General features: G+C 41.2%; 1 protein-coding gene across 5 annotated transcripts in view; it reads left to right on the top strand.

Annotated features, from left to right (window-relative positions):
- Window positions 1-22,821, top strand: part of sox6 (SRY-box transcription factor 6) — a 710,993-nt gene that overhangs the window by 680,265 nt on the left and 7,907 nt on the right. For 4 of the 5 annotated variants that reach the window (XM_078549279.1, XM_078549275.1, XM_078549276.1 and 1 more), the window contains 2 exons: window positions 6,730-6,903; window positions 17,112-17,328. In XM_078549279.1, the coding sequence (XP_078405405.1) occupies window positions 6,730-6,903; window positions 17,112-17,328 (391 nt within the window). Of the gene's footprint in view, window positions 1-6,669; window positions 6,904-17,111; window positions 17,329-22,821 lie in introns of all 5 variants that reach the window. The other variant, XM_078549274.1, reaches the window with a different exon arrangement.

The raw sequence follows: 22,821 nt of genomic DNA, 5'->3' as shown, positions 1-22,821 counted from the left end.
CAACTGTACATAAGCGACATGCACCTGCTGAGCTGCACTTCGCTCGGGACTTTGAGGTTTGTTTGCCTACCTTGCTTCAGGCGGCACTCACAGTCATCAGCCCCAGGCTTTGCAGGCACCACCACATCAATTTTGGGCGGCTCACGGTCAGATCTCGACCTGCCAGACCAGCTGTAAGGCACGGGTGACTTTTCAACAGTTGCAGGGCTAGGGCTTGCTTGGGGAAGGCGGAGAAGTGGCCTCAGGAAAGGGAAGAAGCTGCAGGGGAGGGCTGGACTGGGGAAAGGGGTGTCCCAGGGTGTTTGTGGGGGCACATGTTGATTTGTGCAAGTGGCTTCAAGATGGTGAGGGCTGAGGAGGCAGTCTCCAGAGGAGATGAGGTCAGATGGAGATGTGAGGGTATGTGTGAAAGAGTGAGTGGTGATGTCCTTGATCTGGCAGTGAATGAGATGCCAGTGAAAGTGTGATGGGCTTGTGAGTGTGTGAGTTTAGAGTGATAAGATGAGATCATTCATCTGTTTTCTGCTCTGGATGGTCGACCTCTTGTGTGCAGCATTGGCACTGACCACTCCTGCCACCACCTCCCAAGCCAGAGTGGTGAGACTGATGGGCTTCCTGCGGCCAGAGTGAGAGTAGAGGACATCACGGCGGGCCTCCATGGTGTCCAGAAGGTGTCCCAGCGATGCATCACTGAACCGGGCGCTGTACTCATCTTGGCTTTTGGGGCCGTATCTTCGCCGACGAGGTCCTGGGCTGCAAACATTGAGAAGTGTGCGTGCGTCTGCAGTTTAAATGTGGTGCCCTCCGCGAGGAAGTGGCGAGGTAATGGCGTGGCGGGCAAATCAGAGGCTGCTCACCAGCGAGACGCCGTGTTTCCTGTGGCTGCTTAATTAATGAGACCGGGAATGGGATGATCAGGCCTGAAAATCCGCCATTGCAGCCGGCGGGTAAAATGACTTTTTTCCCGCCCACTGCCACACTTTGTGAAAATCTGGGACGATTCTGCCCCAAATCCACACACTAGCTGTCTAGCCAACTGAGCTAACCGGTCCCCCTATGCTTGATTATTCAGCCAATATTGGGAAAGCAACTTATGAAGCTCTGTGCATTTATCTCTGCATTACTCAGCTTTACACCGATTGAATTTCAAAATGCTACATTGTGTTGCTACTTAGAAAATGCAGCATTCAAGAGGTTAAAACATGGTTAGAACAACTGGAGTCTGTTTGGCAATCACAAAATGATTGAATAGTTTTAGATATCACAGGCATGCATGTGACTATAGATAATACAGACATGTCAGTACACACTGCAGGAGTGTGTAAAACCTACTTCATCAAATGCCTTTCTAGTGCCTGTTTAATCAAGGACAATATATCTAAATTCCTATAACAGAATTTTCTATTTAAATTCAAATTCATTTTTAGTGAAACCTGAAAGGACCCACTGCCAATCTATCCTTAACTATCTGATGATCACTGTGTCTGCAATAGTCTTGAATTGTTTAGTTAGCTGTTACTTGAAAACACACCTCATTCCCACATTATTATCAGGAAATGCTGAACAAGCTAGGGCTCTTTTCTCTAGAAAAGAGATGATTGAGAGGTGACCTGATAGAGACATTTAAAATTATTAAGTGGTTCAATAGGGTAGATATAGCGAAATGTTTCAAATTGTCAGGGAGGAGCCTGTAGCTCAGTTTCTAGCGCTCCTGCCTCTGAACCAAAAAGCCTTGGTTTACATGTGAACATATGAACAAGGAGCAGGAGTAGGCCATTCAGCCCCTCGAGCCTGCTCCGCCATTTAATAAGATCACGGCTGACCTGATAGTAACCTGAAATCTGCATCCCATCTACCCCCAATAATCTATCATGCCCTTGCTTACCAAGAATCTATCCACCTCTGCCTTAAAAATATTCAAAGACTCTGCTTCCACCACCTTTCAGGAAGAGAGTTCCAAAGACTCACGACCACCTGAGTGCAAAAATTTCACCTCATCTCTGTTTTAAGTGGGCAATCCCTTATTTTTTAACAGTGACCCCTAGTTCTAGATTCTCCCACAAGAGGAAACATCCTCTCCCCATCCACCCTGTCAAGACCCCTTAGGATCTTACATGTTTTAATCAAGTCACCTCTTATTCCTCTAAACTCTAGCTGATACAAGCTTAATCTGTTCAACCTGTCTTCATAAGACAAGTCCCAGGACTTGTAGGCCACAGAGTGCTCATGTGCCTCAAAGCAGGCTGTTAGTCAATAAGTATAAAATAATCATTTAGAAGGTATCTTGAGGGAGCGGCCTGCTTTAGACAGGTGTGATTAGACACTACAGTTTTAAGGGCATTTAAAGTTATGGTTCCCTTGAGGAACTGTTTACTGCAATGCTGCAAAGTATAAAAGCGCCTTCAGAAAGGCCTTGCTGTCTTGTGATTTAAAACCACCAGTGAAATTCAAATTCCTGACACAACCTATGTTTCATGTGCAGAGTTCCCTATGAAGAATTCATGTGATACATCGTATATGGCTTTGGATGTTCACAGGCACAAGCTGACCCTCAGTGGTTGACTAAGATCACTAAAATTTATAAGCACACTCCTAATCATCATATTCTCTATATGCTGTTCATTTTTACCAATTTTTACTTTCTTGTTGGCGTTTTGCGGCGGAAATTTATATTTTCTGTTGTGTTTGCATAATTTACACTAATAATGGCTGTTATGGTCACCAAACTTTTCCTTTGAGGTATGTATCAAGTGATGGCAAGGATGTGGTTGACAAGGCTGTCATACAAAGTAAGGAGTTTGAGTGGAAAATATATAATGTATTTTTTTCCCTCCTGACAAGAAATGAGTGCTTTAGTGAAAAAGAAGAGATTGACTTTAAATGAATTATGCTACTTGTATCTATACTCCTTGATGCTGAATTTCCACTGGGTGTCTCCCGACTGTTGTTATTTTAGCAAGATCTGTAGAAGCCTGTAGAAATAGCATAAAGATCATTGATGCTGAAAAAAGAGACATGTCGAACCTTGCACTCATTAGGACACTTCACAAGAATACCAATAAAAGGGAAAACACCAATTTAAACTGTATGAGAAGAGAGTGCTGATTGGTTGGAAAGTGGACTCTGACTGTTAGAGGTGTTGCCATGGAAAATGCACCAGTGATGGTGATTGACTGTTAACTGCCAAGCATTGTTTAGGCAGCTTGAAGAAAGGCTTTGACATGTCTCTTTTTTCAGCAATTCTCAAGCTCTGTACTATCATTGATGTCATTTTTTCAGAGTTTTCTGCCCAAATTATGGTGGATAATTTGGAGAATTCCAATGAAAATTCAATTCACCTCATGTTTGATCATCCTTAACCTGCATTATCCTTATTAATTTCTCCAATGCACAGCTTTAATTCTCACTTCCTTCCACAACACATTATGTTTAGGATTGCTCACTGTTAAATGGTGATAACTGAGCTGGACAAACTTTTATCGAATTCTTCTGCAACCTAACTTTGGAGTTCTATTTGTTTGGGATAGTCTTTAAGTGCAGCCTTAAGGGGAAATTTTATGAGTGCATGCTCCTGGTGTAGTGCCTCAGCTGCTGGGAGTGCATATTAAGAATTTGGACATGTGCTCTGTCCATTCAAAATCATCAGATGGAAAATGATGTGGACTATGTGCCTGACATTCCTGGTATTATTTACATCCAAGAGAGGAACGCATGTTCTGAAAACTGCCTCTTTAGTGAAGTATTCACTTGGAGATGTCTTTAGAGTTTGTTGTGTCCTATGCTCCCTGGGCATCACTGGCAAAGCCAGCATTTATTATAAGAACAAAAGAAATAGGAGCAACAGAAAGTCATTTGGTCCTTCAAGTCTGCTCCACCATTCAACAAGATGATTGCTGTTCTTCAGCTTAGGGTTGCCAATTGTGACTAAGTTTATCCCTGGAGGCTGGAGGCTTCATCACATGACTTGCCCCCCCCATGCTCCAACCATTAGTTGGCCAACTTATCCATCCTTGTGACACACTGCTTTCTCATGCCAATTGGAAAACAAAGTGACTCATTACCCAATTGGATGATGCTTGACTGTCAGCCAAACAGCTTCCCCCCGCCACACCCATTTTCATTATTTTTATATCTAGTAAAGAGAAGTGTTCAAAGAAAATGACAAAAAAAATTCTTTTTTAATGTCCTGATGATTTTTCTCCAGGATTGTATACAGACCATAAGACCATAAGATGTCGGAGCAGAAGTAGTCCATTCAGACCATCGAGTCTGCTCCACCATTCAATGAGATCACGGCTGATCGGGATAATCCTCAACTCCACTTTCCTGCCTTTTCCCCATAACCCTTGATTCCCTTACTGATTAAAAATCTGTCTATCTCAGCCTTGAATATACTTAACGACCCAGCCTCTACAGCCCTCTGCAGTAAAGAATTCCACAGATTAACAACCTGCTGAGAGAAGAAATTCCTCCTCATTTCTGCCTTAAATGGGCGACCCCTCACTCTGAGATTATGCCCTCTGGTCCTAGGCTTATCCACAAGGGGAAACAATCTCTCAGCATCTACCCTGTCAAGCCCTCTAAGAATCTTATATGTTTCAATAAGGTCGCCTCTCATTCTCCTAAACTTCAGTGAGTACAAGCCCAACCTACTCAACCTCTCCTCATAAGAAAATCCCTCCATACCCAGGATCAACCTAGTGAACCTTCTCTGGACTGCCTCCCATGCCAGTATATCTTTCCTTAGACAAGAGGACCAAAACTGTTCACAATATTCTAGGTGTGGTCTAACTAGTGCAGTGTCCTAGAGATTGATCTTCATTTCCTGGAGACTCCAGGCCAATTCTGGAGGGTTGACAACCCTACCTCAACTCCACCTTCCTGCACCATCTCCATATCCTTTAATTTCCTTAGAACTCAAAAATTTATCACCCTCTGTCTTGAATATACTTAACTACTCAGCATCCACAGCTCTCTGGATTAGAGATTCATAACTCTTTGAGTGAAGAATTTTCTCCTCACCTCAGTCCTAATTGGCCAACCCCATATTCTGAGACTATGACAACTCCCTCCCCGCCATATTCTAGATTCCCCAGCCAGGGGAAACAATCTTCACCATCAGCCCTGACAAGTCCTTTTAAGGATTTTATGTTTCAATTAGATCACTTCTCATTATTGCCCATTACCACTTTCCCAAGGGCAGTTAGTAATGAACCACCTTTTGGAATATAACTGAGTGGCTTGCTCAGTCATTTCAGAGGGCAGTTAAGATTCAACCAAATTGATGTGGGTTTGCTGTCACATACAGGCCAGACCAGATAAGGATGGCAAATTTTCTTCCCTAAAGGAGACCTAAGAGTTTTTACAACATTCCAGCAGTTTCATGGTTGCCATTACAGATACTAGCTTTTTATTCCAGATTCCGGATTTAAATTCCCCAGCTGCTTTGGTGGGATAAAAACTTATGTCTCCAGTACATTAGTCCAGGCCTCTGGATTACTACAACAATAACATAGCCACTTTGCTACTGTACTCCCAAAGTTAATCTTTTAAATTTAAGATGGATGAAAACTGAATGACGGATTATAATCACATTTTTATTACATTTAAAAATTATGGATTTGAGATTATAATTAAAAAGGCAATATAATTCCAAGACAGAAACCAGTCGATTGCTGATAAACAGATCCGCTGTTTAGTGCTTTATAGTATAAGGTTATATAAGGATATTAAGGCAGAACCCTCTTATAATGCACACATATTTAATGAAAATACACTTGTACTGTAAATATTTAAATGTTATAATTCACTTATCAAGTAACATGATAAAAAATTCATACAGAAAGCAATCCCACAGAGGGAGGGCAGAGTGAAGTGAGGGGAAAGAGAGGAGCAACAAAAATGGTGACCTGATGCCAAAACAGAATTCATTCACTCTTGCTCTTAATCAAACATACCAAAAATGTTCATTCCAGCTTAGCTAAAGGAAGCTGTCCTAGCATTACAATTTTTGCTTGTGAAGCATGGCTTACAAACCTGAAGGTGCACCTTCATTAGATTAGAGCCTTTTGAATTAGTGTCAAGAATGCAGCAATTTCAGATTGAGCTGAACCTGAACTTGCAGTTTTCTCCAGCTCATCAAACTGTCAGTCAGTAATACTTAGTCCTGACACACTGAACAATGTTTTGGTGCCAAAAATGAGTGTTCACTCTCCATGGGCCCCATTGCACAAGGAGCTGTGCGCTTATCTTCGTAAAGGTGCAGGAACCTGCTGACTCAACATATTCTGACATGTAAGAATAAAGGTTGAACATTTATGTATGCACAGAAGCATATTTATTCTGCTAAAAGAGTGTCAATCAGAAAGCAATGGCACTGGGGGCATCATAAATTTCTGAACTGATCCTGAGGAACAGACACTAGCTGTCATGTCTGAACTAGCATTTCACTGCTGGGGTAATGGATGCCTTCATCTGGCCCAGCAGTCAGCAGATTGCCCTGTGTTGATGGATACTGTCAGCTGAATGCTACACTAGATTTCACCGCACAATAAACACGGCTCTCTGAGCCTATGCAAAGTGAAATCAATTTATCCTGTATGCTCTGCGCATGCTAAATAAAATTAATGTACTGTGTTGCTCTCTTTTCTTCCTGCTCCAATGTTTCAGGGAGTAAGGCAATGAATGGGTCTCCAGCTAAACTACAGCAGTATTATTGTTGGCCAACAGGAAGCACTACGGTGACGGAGGCACGGGTTTACAGAGAAACCAGGGGTCGCAGCAACAACGAACCACATATCAAACGACCAATGAATGCGTTCATGGTGTGGGCAAAGGACGAGCGCAGGAAGATACTGCAGGCATTTCCAGACATGCATAACTCAAACATCAGCAAAATCTTGGGTGAGTAGCTGAAGGAAATGTTTCAAGCAACACTACAGATGCCATCTAACAACTTCCTCTGACAATACAGTGCCTAACTTATGTAAACCATTATTGTTACACTGCATAACTCTAGAGTCAGAAGTGTGGAGTAAGTCTCCTAGAAGCAACTTCCATCAGTGTGATAAATATATTAGTGAAGCCACATTTATGAATAGATATATAGAATTTTAATACACATTTTCCCATTTTACACTTAGCAGTATTGACACCATGTTGTTGTCACTTGAGGTAGATATTGTGTCCATCCCACAATGATATAATTACACTGAAAACCACACCAACTTTTTCAAATTGCCAAGATATTCTCCTGTAAGTACTGTGGGGTTGGATTTATGCGAGAGTTTTCTCAATCGTTTGTTGTACGATCTACTGAATCTTTGAAGTAACATGACAAAACTGACTTCAATTCTTCACGAAATATATGCATACTTGTTTTCTGAATTAATGTAATAAAACAGAAAATAAAGGTAAGAAGATGATTGCAAGTGTAAAGGATATAACCAATCAAAAGCAGAATCTTTACAGCCTAGAAAGATGGTGCTTAATAAGAACAACATCATCAGGCTATATAAAATATTAGATGGTATTGATAACCCAGTTTATTTCTTCAAATTAAGTCAAGGCAGAAGTATCAGAAGACATAAATGAAAATTAATGCTAAATAAGTTTAGGACAGATATCAGAAAGAACATTTCTTTAATTTAAATTGTGATAAAGATTTGGATTAATCTAACAAATAATCTATTTAAACAGCTGGTGAAAGCAAAATGAAGAACATTTCTTTAGTGACTTTGGAGCTACAGGGCAGGATTTTCCCCCCGTCGGGGGCGAAGTTGAATAGCAGGCGCGCACAGGCGCACCTCCGATCGGAGGCGCAGCGCCATTTTACGTGGGCGGGCCAATTAAGGCCCGCCCAGCGCGACATCTGCACGGAAGCGCTATGCACGCCCTGTGCGGGTGGGGTGGGGGAATCCCTAAATCGAGAGTGCGTTCTTTCACGCATGCGCACGAAAGAGTGCACTCATCTCCCTGAGGCTAAGTGCTGCCTCAGCGAGATCAGTTCTACTATCAAAAATATTAAAAATAGAAAAAAAAGAAATTTCCTGACATGTCCCCTCATGTGACACTGTCACATGAGTTGGGACATGTCCATAATTTTTACAAAAACTTTAATAAAATTTTTAAAAACCTACATGAAACCTCATTCCGCCCATGGATGAGGTTTCACGCTTTTTCTAATTCCCGCCGGGGCTCCTGGCCTGCCCGTCAACCTTAAGGTTGGACGGGTAGGTCCATTAATTAACTAAATGACTCTGTCAATGGCTTCAATTGGCCATTGACAGGTTGGCGGGCGCGCAGCTGATTTTGCTGCATTCCCGCTTTCCGGAAAATTTAAATGGGGGCGCGGTGACGTCGGGAGTCCCGCTCAACATCACTGCGCGTCGTTTTATGCGTCGGCGAGCGGCCCTGCCCCCCGCTCGCCGACGGGAAAATCTTGCCCATACTTATTTCAGTACAAATAAAGCCTACATTTTACTTTTTATGTTTAATAGCTTTAAACAGTTTTTTTTTTAACCATGATCAGCCTGAGTTTCTTGTCCTGCTAAACAAAAAAGCCAGCAGGCAGTGTGGCTAGGCGAAACACTGGGTAGTATTTTACAGGCTCCCGCCTGAGGGGTTGCCTATAAAATTCACTCCCTACTGCCTACCCGCCTGCCTGTGACCTGTCAGAAATTTTACTGGGTGGGATGGGTAAGGCCTAATGCGGCCCACTCACCCTCACCCAATTGAGTAGCCAGTTAATTGTCACTTAAGGGCCGCTTCCCAGTTAGCTGCAATTTTGATGCTAGCAGGAGGTGGTCAGGGTTGGGGAATGAGTCTGCTCAAGGCCTCGGGTAGGAAAGTGGGGTGCACCTTCATCACTGGCCCCCCCCTTTCCTGATCAGGGCACCACCACCCCACCAAGGTCCATCTCCCCACAGTGCTCTCTCCACCCCAGCCTTCTGAACACCACCCCTTCCTGCCTCCTCAGGGCCTCTCCCACCCCAGGAATTCATGGATTGGTATTGTGAATAGCATTTATATTCAGGCACACAAATCATCAAGTACACTTATAATGGAAAATATTTAGTGATCATAGGAAACCAAACAAATCTTCAGACACTGCGATCATCCAGTCACAGACAAAACGGTATCCATTCCAAATATTCATCTTGTAGAATCAAGTATTGTGGATTGCTGAGACAGGTACCAACTGAAGCAGAAGGGCAGCACTGTGGGTAGCAGGAGCCACATCTTAGTCCAGTGTAGTGTCCAGCTGATAAAGCTGGAATTATTGCCTGCAATTTAAAAACCCAAATCCCATGAGCCCACTGGCAGATCAGCAGTTTATATCAGTGAAGAGGATCAAAAGGCAGAGCTCTGAGAACCAAATAACATTGCGAACTGGGCGGATTTGTCTGGCATGCTGCTGTTTGAATACCGCTGGCTTGGAATTTCTAATATCTCCCTCAATAATTTAACATAAAGTTCTTTTATTTCTCCAATTCAGCACCTTAATTTATGCTGTAATGAAATGAGCTATTCCTTTCAGAGAAGTGCTGATTGGTATTTGTACAACATTAATATGATTTAATCGAATACTGATTGATCATAACCCTCACCCCATCCCTGCCTCAATTGATAGCAACAGGGATTCATGATTACATTATCTATATAATGAAGAGTTAAATATAACACCATAAATATCAATTTGTACTACAATTATTAATGTAAAATTAACTCCTCTTAATATTGAATTGTTTCTACTGTGAAGGAGTGTTTCACTTATTTAACTTTTGATAGTTACTGAGCTATATCCATTCATCGCTCTCAAGTTAATTTCATTGATTGTATGACCCAATTTATATAAGGAATACATTCAGTTATAAATTCAAATCCCTCTATTTCTCTTCATATATTTTTGAATTTATGTTAGATTTGAAAGATTTATTGGAAATAGATGTCAATCCATTTCAATCAATCAGTTATTTATTATATGGTCAAATGGTGTATCTCAGTATTTATTAGGAATGTAATTTTGATGTAAAATATGGGATCATACCACATGGGAAGGTTAACTCTTTCTGACCAGTTGTGAGTTACTTTAACATGCAGATTATCTCTGATATGACTGCCTCAAAATGGAATTCCCTTCTACTGAACGATAGGTCTGTGCTTTGAAAGGATGGTGTGGAATGTTCGAGCAGTAGGTTCTTTGTGAAATTAACTTTTTAAGGTAATATTTTCACAAAAGATGGGCTTACCAAAAATTAATTTATTTTTTGAATAGCTGCTTGAAGACTGGATTGAGATAAACAAATTCCTGATCAATCCCAAAAGACCAAAGCCATTTCCATTCACTTCAATTGTATGGAATTCCTGATCTGTTAAACATGAAAATACAAATTCATATTACAAGTGTAAAATATTCTGCAGCTTTCTAGCACACTTTAAAAGTCCATTCTGATGTCCAAGTTTGTGAAGTATGCTTGTGCTGTGTAGAGACTGAGCTGCTGAATGAATGATGAAGTGGATTAGGAGATGCAGAAATGCCACTTTGCAATTTTATTCACAATTTATAGAATCCTTAATTCAAGCATGGCATCTGAAATGCATTCATGTACATTTTTTAGAACTCAATTAGATCACAACATATTTCCACTATCAGCAATGATGTACTAAGGCTTTAGTGCCATCCAGTACAACAAAAAGATTGGAAAATACTTCACAAGAGGCAGGTATTGCTCCCTCCACCACATTTTTACTTACGGAGCTTTGATACTGAATGGTTTGGGTCGGGAGTGCTCCTGTTAAAGGCAGTACACAAAGAGGCCACATAAGATTTGCTAGGAGAAAAGTGGAGTATTCACAGCAGCTTAATCAGCATCTAGAAGAAGGCATTAGTTTAACATTTTCAGTTGTGGTCCATTATCAACAGATATGCTTCAATGGAAAGTATTGTCAGTATTTCTGACACTACTCCAAACCCCAGAATAGTTGGGGATGGAAAAAATTGATATTACAGCTGGTGTGTTTGGGGGAAAAGGGAGAACAAGTGATAAAAATTTTGATTTAAGGCTAGTTTTTAAAGCAAGTCACTCCATAACCCAATTAGGGACCATAACACATCGCACCATGTTAGCCAAAAATTTAATAAGATTTTTATCTCAAACTTTTTTATATATTTTATACAGGTTGAGGTGAAGGATGTCAATCCTGCTGAACAGAACACATTTGGTACCCACTGTTGACCCCCAAGGTTCCATTCAAAATTTGGGTCAAAAATCGGCTGCTGAGCCTTACTTTTCTGAAGCCTCAGCCATACTATTGTCTGATGAGAGTTATGCTTGAATGGAAGCAATTAATACAAATATTGCACATTTAGCAGCATAAGGCTCAAACCTCTGTGACTGGAGACCCGTGGCATATATATAGTTGTTCAAAGCAGAGTGTGAACTGGCCTGTATGCTTGTTGCCCACAATTAAATCCCCAGTCATCCAAATGGAAAGTTTTTTCTGCTTCAAGTACATTAAGTGATGGCATTTGTTTCTGCAGTTTTTCTAAATGGTGGATTTTTAAAGTCACACAGGATGGTATAATGGTACAGACAAAAGGGGTTTCATGCTTTGTGCCAAGGAGTATTAGCACATGAATTTCAGGCTACCAGTACAGTAAACCTGCAGCCTACAAAGACACTCCTTTTGAGTGTTAAATATCATTTGTTGTTTTAAAATGTTAGTTTTCTCTTATATAACATTTTAGATGTTAAGTAATAAATGAACTAGGGGTCATTTTTGAAAGCAGCATTAGTGAATGCATTTTAAGAGAATAAATGTATTTAAATCTGATTTGAATTAAATTAAGCCTACTTTTTCAATTTACATTTGAGGGAGCTACAAGAAATACAGAACGGCGTGGGTGGCAGGACAATTGATGTTTTCATCCCTTCTCCCCTACCCTAGGACTACTGAAAATGCAATCCAGATGTATCTGGCAGGTTTGAGTGTTGTGCAGCCCTGATCATTGAACTTACAACCTGTTATTTAGAAAGCTATTGAAGGACCTAGCTGCCTCATTACCAGACATGTTTTTATTCATATTGAACATAAGCAGTGAAGATTCAAAGCAAGGAAGATGGATCTTTTCTGATGCGCTGTCAGGTAGAATAAACATAATGAAAAACACACATCATTTTGCATTCTAAGAGAGAGGAATATTTTTGGCACAAGCTTTGGACCCCATGGACGGACTGCAGGAGTTCTTTAAGGTGCATAAAGCTGTGATAGCAACCAATGCATACTCCAAAATAGCTTAGAGCAGCTCTGTTTAAACTCAAGAAAAGAAAACACAATGTGGAAAATAGTGGAGTGATTTAAAAAGTAGGTTACAATCATTCCCAGGTATATCAGTCGGTGGTAGTGAGTGGGGGAAGGACGAGGGCAACAAGATGACTAGGAGCAAAAATTCAGATCAAATGCTTTATTCCTCAGTTAACGCTCTTGATCTGTCAGTGTGACCATTGTTAGCCTGTGCCCATTTCAGATTCTAAAACGAGCAGCATTCTGTGCACGTTCTACAGGACCAGGAAAAGCAACAACATTATACTGTATGAGAAGAGAGTGCTGATTGGTTGGCAGGTGGACTTGGATTGGTAGAGGCATAGTCATGGAGAATGCACCAGTTAATGGTGACTGACAGTTAATAGCCAAACACTGTTTAAAAATTCAAGCTGTTTGAATGAGTAGCTTGACTCTGAGTGGTCAAGGCATTGCCCTGAGGAATGAACCAGCAATTGACTATCGCTTATTTCGCTTAGCTATGTTCCCTCTGTCTGCAAAGAACAGGACCCTGTGCATCAATATATCCAGCTTCCAGTACACGCAAATGCACCACACTGCGAGCCCAACTGACAATCTTAAATTGGTTGACAGCGTAATTTTTAGCACACTGAGGACTATTTAACAAATGTTGTCCAATTTCAGAATCACATCTAATGTTGGACACTGTGTTTTGAGTTTTGCAAGCATGGGCTTGTTGGATACGGTCTGTATCTCGCCCATTGCAAACAGCGGAAGGGACATGATGTTTGATACGATCCACCAGTCTTTGGGATGTACGGCCTACATACCTAGCATTGCGCTGGCATTGAAATTCATATACCACATTACCCATTTGTCTTTTTGGCTTGATGGCAGCATCTTGTTAGTGGTGAATACCACTCGTGTTGCTACTATGTAGTAGCAGCGTGAAACAACTAGAATCACCTGTTGCTCACCTTGAGACACCTTGCAATTCCAGGGTAATCTGAGGTAGACTGGGCACTTTTTAGGGCCAAAAGTGACAGCCTTGGGCCCGTACATGAGCTTGTGTGATATACAGCATGAAATGATCTGATCAGGGTAGCCATCATCCCACAGGATGCCATTGATGTGCCCTATTTCTGCATCAAGCTTGCAAGGTGAGCAAATAGCTTTGGCCCTATTTACGAGGTTTCTGATAAGGCCAATTTTATAGCACGAGGAACTGTAAGAATCCCAGCATGTATGTTGACCAGTGACAGTAGGCTTGCGGTAGACTGTGGTAGAGAACCCCCTGGCAGATTTCTCAACTAGTACACCAAGGAAGGGGAGCTCATTTGACAGCTCTGTTTCAAAGGTGAGTTTGAACAGAGGATGGAGCTCATTAAGGCATGCAGGGAAATTATTACATGCTACTACGGATTTAAATATAGCAAACGTATCATCCACATATTGGAAATATGCAAGGAGAAGGAGGTTAGGTGTCATTCCATCGAAGACACGATTTTCATGGAACCCAACAAAGATGTTTACGAGAGCTGGGCCGAGATCCCACAGCAACATCATCTATTTGGGCATACATGGTGTCATTAAAGCTGAACTCAACTTCTCAGGTTGCCGAGTCCATAAGCTCAATGAATACTGATTCAGGCAATGATGGTGCACCAAGATTGCAATGATATAGTGCTGCATCGCAAATTTCTATGGCTTCCTTAAGTGGGACACTGGTGAATAGGCTAGCAATGTCAAATGAGCACATGGACACAGCATTGCTATCAATATGCAAGTTCTATATGGTCTTCTTTGGTCAATACATGTGTAGGGATTCTTACAGTTCCACATGCTATAAAATTGGCCTTATTGGTAACCTCATAAATAGGTCCCAAGCTTACTATGCAAGCTTGATGATGAAATAGGGGGCATCAAAGGCATCCTGCGGCATAATGGCTACCCTGATCAGATCATTTTGCGCTGTATATAGCGCAACCTCATGAACGGGCCTAAGGCAGTCACTTTTGCCCTGAAAAGTCCCCAACAGCCTCAAGTTACCCTGGAAGGGCAAGGTATCTCAAAAATTTGAGCAACAGGTGAAGCTAGCTATTTCATGCTGCTACTATGCAGTAGCAACACAAGTGGTATTCACCACTAACAGGATGCTGCCATCAAGTCAAAAAGACATTCTGCCTATCACACAAATGAGTAATGTATTATATGAATTTCAGTGCCAGTGTGATGCTAGGTATGTAGGCTGTATGCCCCAAAGATTGGTGGATTGTGTCAAACAGCATGTCCCTTCCGTTGTTCGCAACGGGTAAGGTACAGACTGTACCCAACAAGCCCGTGCTTGCCAAACTCAAAACACTGTGTCCAACATTAGGTGTAATTCCGCAATTGGACAATAATCCTCAGTGTGCTAGAAATTACGCTGTCAACCAATTTAAGATTGACATTCAAGTCTCCAGTGTGGCACATTTGTGTGTACTGGAAATTGCATATATTAATACACAGGGCCCTGTTCTTTGCAGATAGAAAGAGCATTAACACACGCTGCATCTGTTTTAGAAAAACAAAATAAGTGATAGCCATTCTCTGGCTCATTCCTCAGGTCAATACCTTGACCAATCAGAGTCAAGCTGCCTGGTTTAAATTTCAAACAATGCTTGGCAGTTAACTGTCAGTCACCATTAACTGGTGCATTCTCCATGACAATGCCTCTACCAATCAGAGTCCACTTGCCAACCAATCAGCACTCTCTACTCATACAGTATAAAATTCTTGCTTCCCCTGACATTGGTATTCTTGCGATTGTTCTGATGAATGCAAGATGAAAAGCTTTGACAAAATGTCTTTTTTCAGCAATGCTAAAAGTTCTGTACTACCAAACGACTATTTGTATACCACTTTCTACTTGCTTGTGCTCTTGTGCATAGAGAGGAATATGGTCCCCTGTGTGAAATTATAAAATACCCTAAAGCAAGACCAAAGCAGAGTAATCATAAAAAATGGAAAAAAAAAATCTACAGTCCTTCCGAATGAAGCTGATTCCATCTTTGATATTCATCAAAGAAAAATAAATCCTTACCACAACAATTGTTCCACAGAACCTGTTTCTTGTTATGTGATTTGTTGATGTTCCATTTCCACCACAGTGAATCAATCTGTTGGAAATTAATGCCCCTTCATACAATATTTTTTCTACCATTTTCAATCAAAAGGTACCTGCTGTAATTTTACAAGGTTTGGTGGGGGGTGGGGGGGGACCCTTCATTTACAGTTTTAAATTATGGATAAGTTCTAAGTTTCTAAGCTGCATATAAAATCTAGGACAGTTCTTTTGGCAGCAATAGTGTATTTGTCAGTTCTAAATTGCTGTGTAGATTGAGTGACAACATCAGGCCTGTCTTTAGCAATGCCCTGAACAAGACCTTGTCAGAAAGCACCAAGTGTTCTTAATTACAATCAGTATGTTTATAATGACTACAGCTACTTTATTCAGTAATACCCTGAGAAATATGTCAAAAAACAAGATTTGTTGTATTGCATCTCTCCCCAAAACAAGAAAGTCTTCATTTTAAGCTGTTTAGATTAAATAAATGAAGTATACTTGGAAGCCATTTGAAAGTATTTTTCTTTGTACCATGTTCACAGCCCGAGGAGCTACAATAATAAAACCTAATAATGATTGGAGAAAATGTAGACACTGTATTGAAAAGTTCATATCACCATATCAGAACATTGTGAATGTTCAAGACGAAGGAACTACAGAGTCAGAATTACAACAAAAAATTCCACATAGTTTTCTTTTTTTTTTTCTCTTTTGCTTGCTACTGTGCTCTGCAAGAAGTTGTCCCCAGGAGAATTGTTAGTGTATAGTAGGGTTAAGCCTTTACATCCTTAAATTAATGCTTTCAACATTTTTCACTTGGCAGTCTCCTCAAAAAGGAAGACTTTAATGATAAAATGAAACATACGGTAGCAACTTAGCCCCTTCAGTTTAACTTTTATGTGCATTTTCTTTAAAATAATAAAGTTACAATGCAAGCATGTCATCGTAAATACATTGAATGTTTGTTTTCAAAAAATGCCTTTTAGTGTCAAATTAATCATTTGGAACGCAGAAAAAAGAAGCTGTAGTATTGTTCTGCTGGCTACTAAGAGGATAGATATATTGTAAATGGCTAATAAGCAGATTGTGTGTAGGTTGCATATTGTGAAAATTGATTGAGCAATCACAGGACTTGCATATAGCACATGTGCACCTGTAGAATGACATGTGCTGGTTGCATAGTAATTTCAGTCAAATCAATTCTAATTCACAGTAATGCTATTCAAAACAGGAGTTAGTGTGGAGCTAGCAAATAGCTAAACAATGGTTCTGTGGGTAATTGCACCAGATAGCATTTCCCTGGCCCATGGGACATTCTCGGGGTGCTGGCTTCAATGACCCTGGAGTAAGGAGGGAGAAATATCAGCCAATTTGCTTCCTCCTGCTTACTCTTGCTGGAGAGTATGCCTATTTGGGTACTTAGTTAGGATAGCATCAAACTTGGTTATGATGTGCCACATGATAATATAGCTTGCTGATGCTCACATAGAGGGTGGCCTTTTACCTGATAAAAGGATTGGCAGCACTTGTAACCATTCACTCTGGACCAAGCATCCTTGTAATCGTTTCCTCAGTGATTTTTAACCAGACTTAATTTAGAATTAAAATGGAACCATGTGTTAATGCAAACAGTGCCTTGATTACAACATCACATTACCCAAGTTCTTGGATGGTTTACTCTGATGAGAGCTGCTTTTTGATCTTTGTCCGTCTTGTGCAGGATCTCGCTGGAAATCAATGTCCAACCAAGAGAAGCAGCCATATTATGAAGAGCAGGCCAGGCTCAGCAAGATGCATTTAGAAAAATACCCCAACTACAAATACAAGCCCAGACCAAAGCGCACCTGTATTGTGGATGGCAAGAAACTGCGTATTGGCGAATATAAGCAGTTGATGAGAAACCGAAGGCAGGAGATGCGGCAGTTCTTCACTGTGGGGTAGGTGTTATTGAATTTTCAGTAGAAACATTTTCTATCTTATGATTCTGAAAAGTTGTTTTGAAAAGAAATGTTGTTTGAGAGAAGCAGCAAACAGGTTATACACCATACGCCACCTGGATCTCTTCAAACCAGCAGTCACTTCCCACACATTCCAACAGGAAGTTGACCGGTGGCATATTAATGAGGCCTGGCATTTAAAATGCGCCAAATCGGCAGAAACCCACTGACAATTAATATACCCCCATTTACCTTTTAACATTTTTATTTAATATTTCGTTTTTCAAATAATTCTGCAACATTGTCTAAAACCTCGTTTTGATGTTTCTCTTCAACAATTTTGTTATACAATGCTAATTAGTTGATTGAACCTGTAACTTCATGTCTTACCAATGAGCAATATACAACATACCAATCTCAACAATGTACGATTTCCATATTTGGGTCAGAGCAGGTGCCTGCAAGAGATGCCTGCCCTGGCTCAAGCCAATTCCAAACAGAATTGTGCCTTGTCATTCCGCATGAGATCCCCAAAGGACCTGAAGAAAACACATTTTCTTTAAGAGTCTTCAGCTTTTACTGAAGACGCTCCAGTATTAAATTACCTCTGGGATTATTGTGTCTTGCTCTAGGAAAGATTAGGGACTTTCAGATGACCTCAAAGGGATATATGACAAGTCTCAAAATGTTAAGAGCTCCTCTGAAGGATTTCAAGAGTGTAAAGGGAGGAATTCCCAGTGAAGCCCATTACAGGTTCCCTTGAATGGGAGATGTCTGGAAGATATATCTATTGTTACCCCAATCAGAATTTATAGGTCCAGTTTAAAAGGGGCAGAATATCAGCAAGAATTCCATCTCATATTCTGGGCCCTTTTGGTGGAAATGGGACTCTCCTAAACTAGGAACTTTGGGGCCAGCATTTTTGAAATGCATTCCTCAACCTTGTCCATTTGTTGTGCTTCCCAATTGTTTGATCAAGCATTGGTGGAAATGTTGTCTATTCTGGCAGTATGTTGTAAGAGATGAAATGGAGAAAATGGGCAGGAGTGTGCAGGATGTGACGGCCCTTAAGTGTGATATAAGCCCCTATCAACTTCACGGAGCTGCCCTGGCTATCTATCTTTGCAGTTGCTGACAGGACAAATGAAGCAAGAACATAGAATTTCACTATCTACCAGTCTTATTGTAGGCTTAAGACTTTCTAGCTTTTTGCAGACACTTATATATGCACACATGCTGCTTAACAAACCCACCATGGCATGGTCATGGTCAGCTGGAAGATTGTAATGGGATCCGTATGAAAGGGAAAGTGTTGCAAGATCTAAGTGTAACACTTGGAGGAAGTCACTTCTCACGTGACCTTTAATATGCCTTGTAGAGATACACATGAAAATAAATAAAAGTTGCATCTAGCACACACCCATCACATTGTAGACTTCACACCTGAAGTTATGTACAAAGTCCCATTCTGTTACAGATGCAAACTAATCTTAGAGGGAAAGAAAACCAGCCATTCAGATGGAATGTTAAATTTTGAGACATTTTACTAGCCTCTGATTGACCTCAACCACAATGAGGTACGATTACAAGCAGCTGCGATTACCTGAATTTCATCAAGGTGTTTTTAAAAGAACAGGTCAGGTTAATAGCTAAACATTGTGATTGTGCTCCATAACTCAGGTTGGCCTGTGAGCAACATCTTTAGAGACCTGCTACCATTAATAAAATGAGTCCCCAGGAGACAGATCAAGTCAGTAATTATCAAACTGGGTTCATGCGATGATTATAAATTGCATGGCCTGAATTTCACGCTTGGCGTGCGTACCAAGTTGGTGGGCCCGGAAGCGGATGCAAAATGCCCTTCTGCCTGCGATCGGTCCCGGAACACAATTTCACGCTGGCTGGCCAATTAACGAGAAAGCCTCAGTGCTGCTGAGGGAGATGGGAAGAGGGCGGGTGCTGACAAAAGTGAGGGTGTGGGTGAGCGCCTCTAGCAAGCTTCCTGAAGGCAGACAGCTGCTGCGGAGCTGCCTCAGGGAGCTCCAGAGCTGGACAGATTAAATTACAAGGAAAAAATGCACCAACCTGCGTCTATGCGACACATTCAAGCACTTGACAGAAGAACTCAAAAAACATCAGTTCCCAGATATCATTTTTTATTATATTTTACCCTGGACATTTCATCCTGCCCTTGGATGAGGTTTCATTAAAAGTGGGCTGCCCACCTGCCCATTTGCCCATGTGACGAGTGAGAAATCGCACGGGCAACATAAAAATCGTGGACAATAGGGTTTTTAATGGCCTTAATTGGCCCTTTAATTGTCAGCAGGCACAGATCCAACTCCCATGCACGCCTGCTGACCTCAGTATTGCTCACATGCACACGCCCAATGTCATTTTCACACAATTTGCCGTGTGTTTGGGCCGGGCGCATGCCTGCCCAATCAATGTAAAATTCTGGCCTATGTGTTTAGTACTTGTGATTTGAGGTCAAAATAACCAAATTGAGTTGGACCTTTTGACTTATGAATGGACTTGTCCTTTAACAGTTCCTTTGTATGTTACTGCCTGAGAAACTCTGAGCAAAGTAAGTTCAAGCCCCTTCCCACTTATTTACAATCATTATCTGAGGGATGTTAGTGATTAGGAAAAGAGGATATTCCACTATGACCATCGGGCACTACCAGGTCAGGTACACTGTGGTTAGAGTAAAATAAACCTTCTCCTGCTGTTACTTAACAGTATGCCTCAACCCCAATCTCAATTGGGCTTAACTGAATCGCTGTGACATTTTTCACTTTTTACACCATTCATACTTGTGGCTTTTCTAAATAAGATTGCTGGTTTAGGATGAGACTTCATGCTGTGGACCCGTATCTACTAGGAATGTGTGTAGGATGTTGGAACTCATTTCACATTGGACCCTTGCCCCCAGCAAGGAGAGTGAGACATTAGTCAAATCAACCTGGGTTGTACCTAGTTACCAGAATAAACAACACTCCCCCAAAACAACAAGCAATGACCATCTCCAACAAATCTAACCACCTCCCCATGACATTCAATGGAAGTACCATCATCAAACTGTGACCATCCTGGGGGTCACCATTGAACAAAACCTTAACCAGTCCAGCCACATGAATAATGTAGCTGCAAGAGCAGTTCAGAGATTGGATATTCTGTGATGAGTAACTCACCTCCTGACTCCTCAAAGCCTGTCCACCATCCACAAGGCACAAGTCAGGAGTCTGATGGAATACTCTCCACTCACAGATGAGTGCAGCTCCAACAACACTCAAGAATCTTGACACCACCTTGGACAAAGCAGCCCATTTGATTAGCACCCCATCCAGCATCTTAAACAATCATTTCCTCCAGCACTAGCACACCATGTCTACGATATTTACCACCTACAAGCTGCAATGCAGCAGTTCCTCAAGGCTTCTTTGACAGCACCTACCAAAACCACACCCTCTGCCAATTAGAAGGACAAGGGCAGCAGGCACATGGGAATATCACCACTTCTAAGCTCCCCTCCAAGTCACACACCATCCTGACTTGAAAATATATTTTGTTTCTTCATTGCTGCTGGTTCAGAATCCTGGGACTATCTTGCTGATAGCACTGTGGGAGTACCTTCACCACACGAATTGTAGCATTTCAAGAAGGCAGCTCACAACTTCCTCAAAGGCAAATAGTGATGATCAAAAGAATGTTGGCCTGTCCAGTGATGCCCAAATCCTGTGAATAAATGAAAAGAGCAGAATCAGACTAATCATCCCTCCCAAATTCACAATCCTATTCAGCCAGCTTTGACCGATTTTTCTTTGTATTAAGAGATCAATTAAGCCAAACAGTGCTGAACAAATGGAAATGGGGTCTTGACAGGGTGGATGTGGAGAGGATGTTTCCTCTTCTGAGAGAATCTAGAATTGGGAGCCACAGTTTAAAAATAAGGTGTCACTCATTTAAAATAGAGATGAGGAGAATTTTTTTCTCTGAGGGTTGTGAGTCTTTGGAACTCTCTTCCTCAAAAGGCAGTGGAAGTTGAGTCTTTGAATATTTTTAAGGCAGAGCTAGATAGATTCTTGATTGACAAGGGGGTGAATGGTTTTCGGGGGTAGGTGGGAAGTTACAATTGGATCAGCCATGATCTTATTGAACGTCGGAGCAGGCTTGAAGGGCCAAGTGGTCTACTCCTGCTTCTAGTTCGTATGTTCGTATGGATAATATCTTTAGTGAGAGTAGTCTAATTCTTGTTCAGCATTTTATTTTTATGCTACAAAACATTGAGGGTAATTGGCTCTACTGGGAAAAAATTATTATGATTATTATGGCAGATGAAATGATCTCCAGCCAAAGATTTTGGCAGAAAGAACACATGCCACTTTGAAAATAATCAAACTCTCCATTTAAGTTCTAAAAAAACAGACAAGTATGTAAAATTCAGAACTGTGGAATTCGGGATAAATCTTGTGACCAGACCAGTTCTGGTTAGATCAGTTATGTTAGAATTGGGGGAAGTACGTGGAGGGTGTCAGGATTGGTCTTGGGACCAGTATTGTTACATCCATTAAGTGTCTGAAACTCATTGGGAAACAGATTTGGAGATGGTATCACACTTGGAGTCACAATAGAATTAGAAATTACAGAATGAGTTGAGCAAAATAGATAATTGGGAAAAACAGTGACAGATGGAATTTAATATAGATAAATGTGAAGTACTGCACATAAGAAACAAAAATAGGTGACCAATGTACTTCATGATTGCTGTTGAAATAGCAAAGGATGAAGCTGAAGGTTCAATATGTCTAATCAACCCAGAGCAGCAATTGGCAAAGCTCTGCTCGATAGCTGAAATTGTCGAATGCAAATTAGAGGAAGTTGTAGTCGAATGACACTACAGTCTGGTCAGATCACTCTTTGAATACTGCATCCAGCACTGGTGTCAGGGATCTCAGAGAGACGAAAGATTGGAATGACTTGGACTTTTCAGCCTAGAAAGAAAGTTTCTGAAACGTTGGCCAGGATTTTACATTGTTTGGGTGGGCGGGGACGGAGTCGACCGCCGCCCGCAATTGGCTTCGCACCGTGATTTCACATGTGGATTGCAAGCTGTAGCGCTGAGTGCTACGTGTGCAGGCAGGGGGAGGAGGGAGAGTTGGGTCCAGCGCTCTTTCGCGCATGTGCGCGATAGAGCGCTTCAATCTCCCTAAGGCAAGGAGCTGCTTCAGGGAGATTGAAGTGGTTTTTAAAACATAAATAAATACATTAAAAATTTAATGAAACATGTCCCCTCATGTGACTGTCACATGAGATGGGACTCATTTTTATTTTTCAAAGAAAGTTTTCATTTTATTTGTAATAGCTTTAGGAAACCTCATCCCATTCGTGGATGAGGTTTCCTAAAATATGTAAAGGCCGCTTGGCCTTTTCACCTGCCCGCCAACCGTTAGGTTGGATGGCCAGCGTAAATTTGAAGTTAATTAGTTCAAT

This window comes from Cetorhinus maximus, chromosome 9, assembly GCF_964194155.1.
Source record: "Cetorhinus maximus chromosome 9, sCetMax3.hap1.1, whole genome shotgun sequence".
Lineage (NCBI taxonomy): Eukaryota > Metazoa > Chordata > Chondrichthyes > Lamniformes > Cetorhinidae > Cetorhinus > Cetorhinus maximus.
The sequence above is the reverse complement of the archived record's forward strand: the minus strand, read 5'-3'. Positions and strand labels throughout refer to the sequence as shown.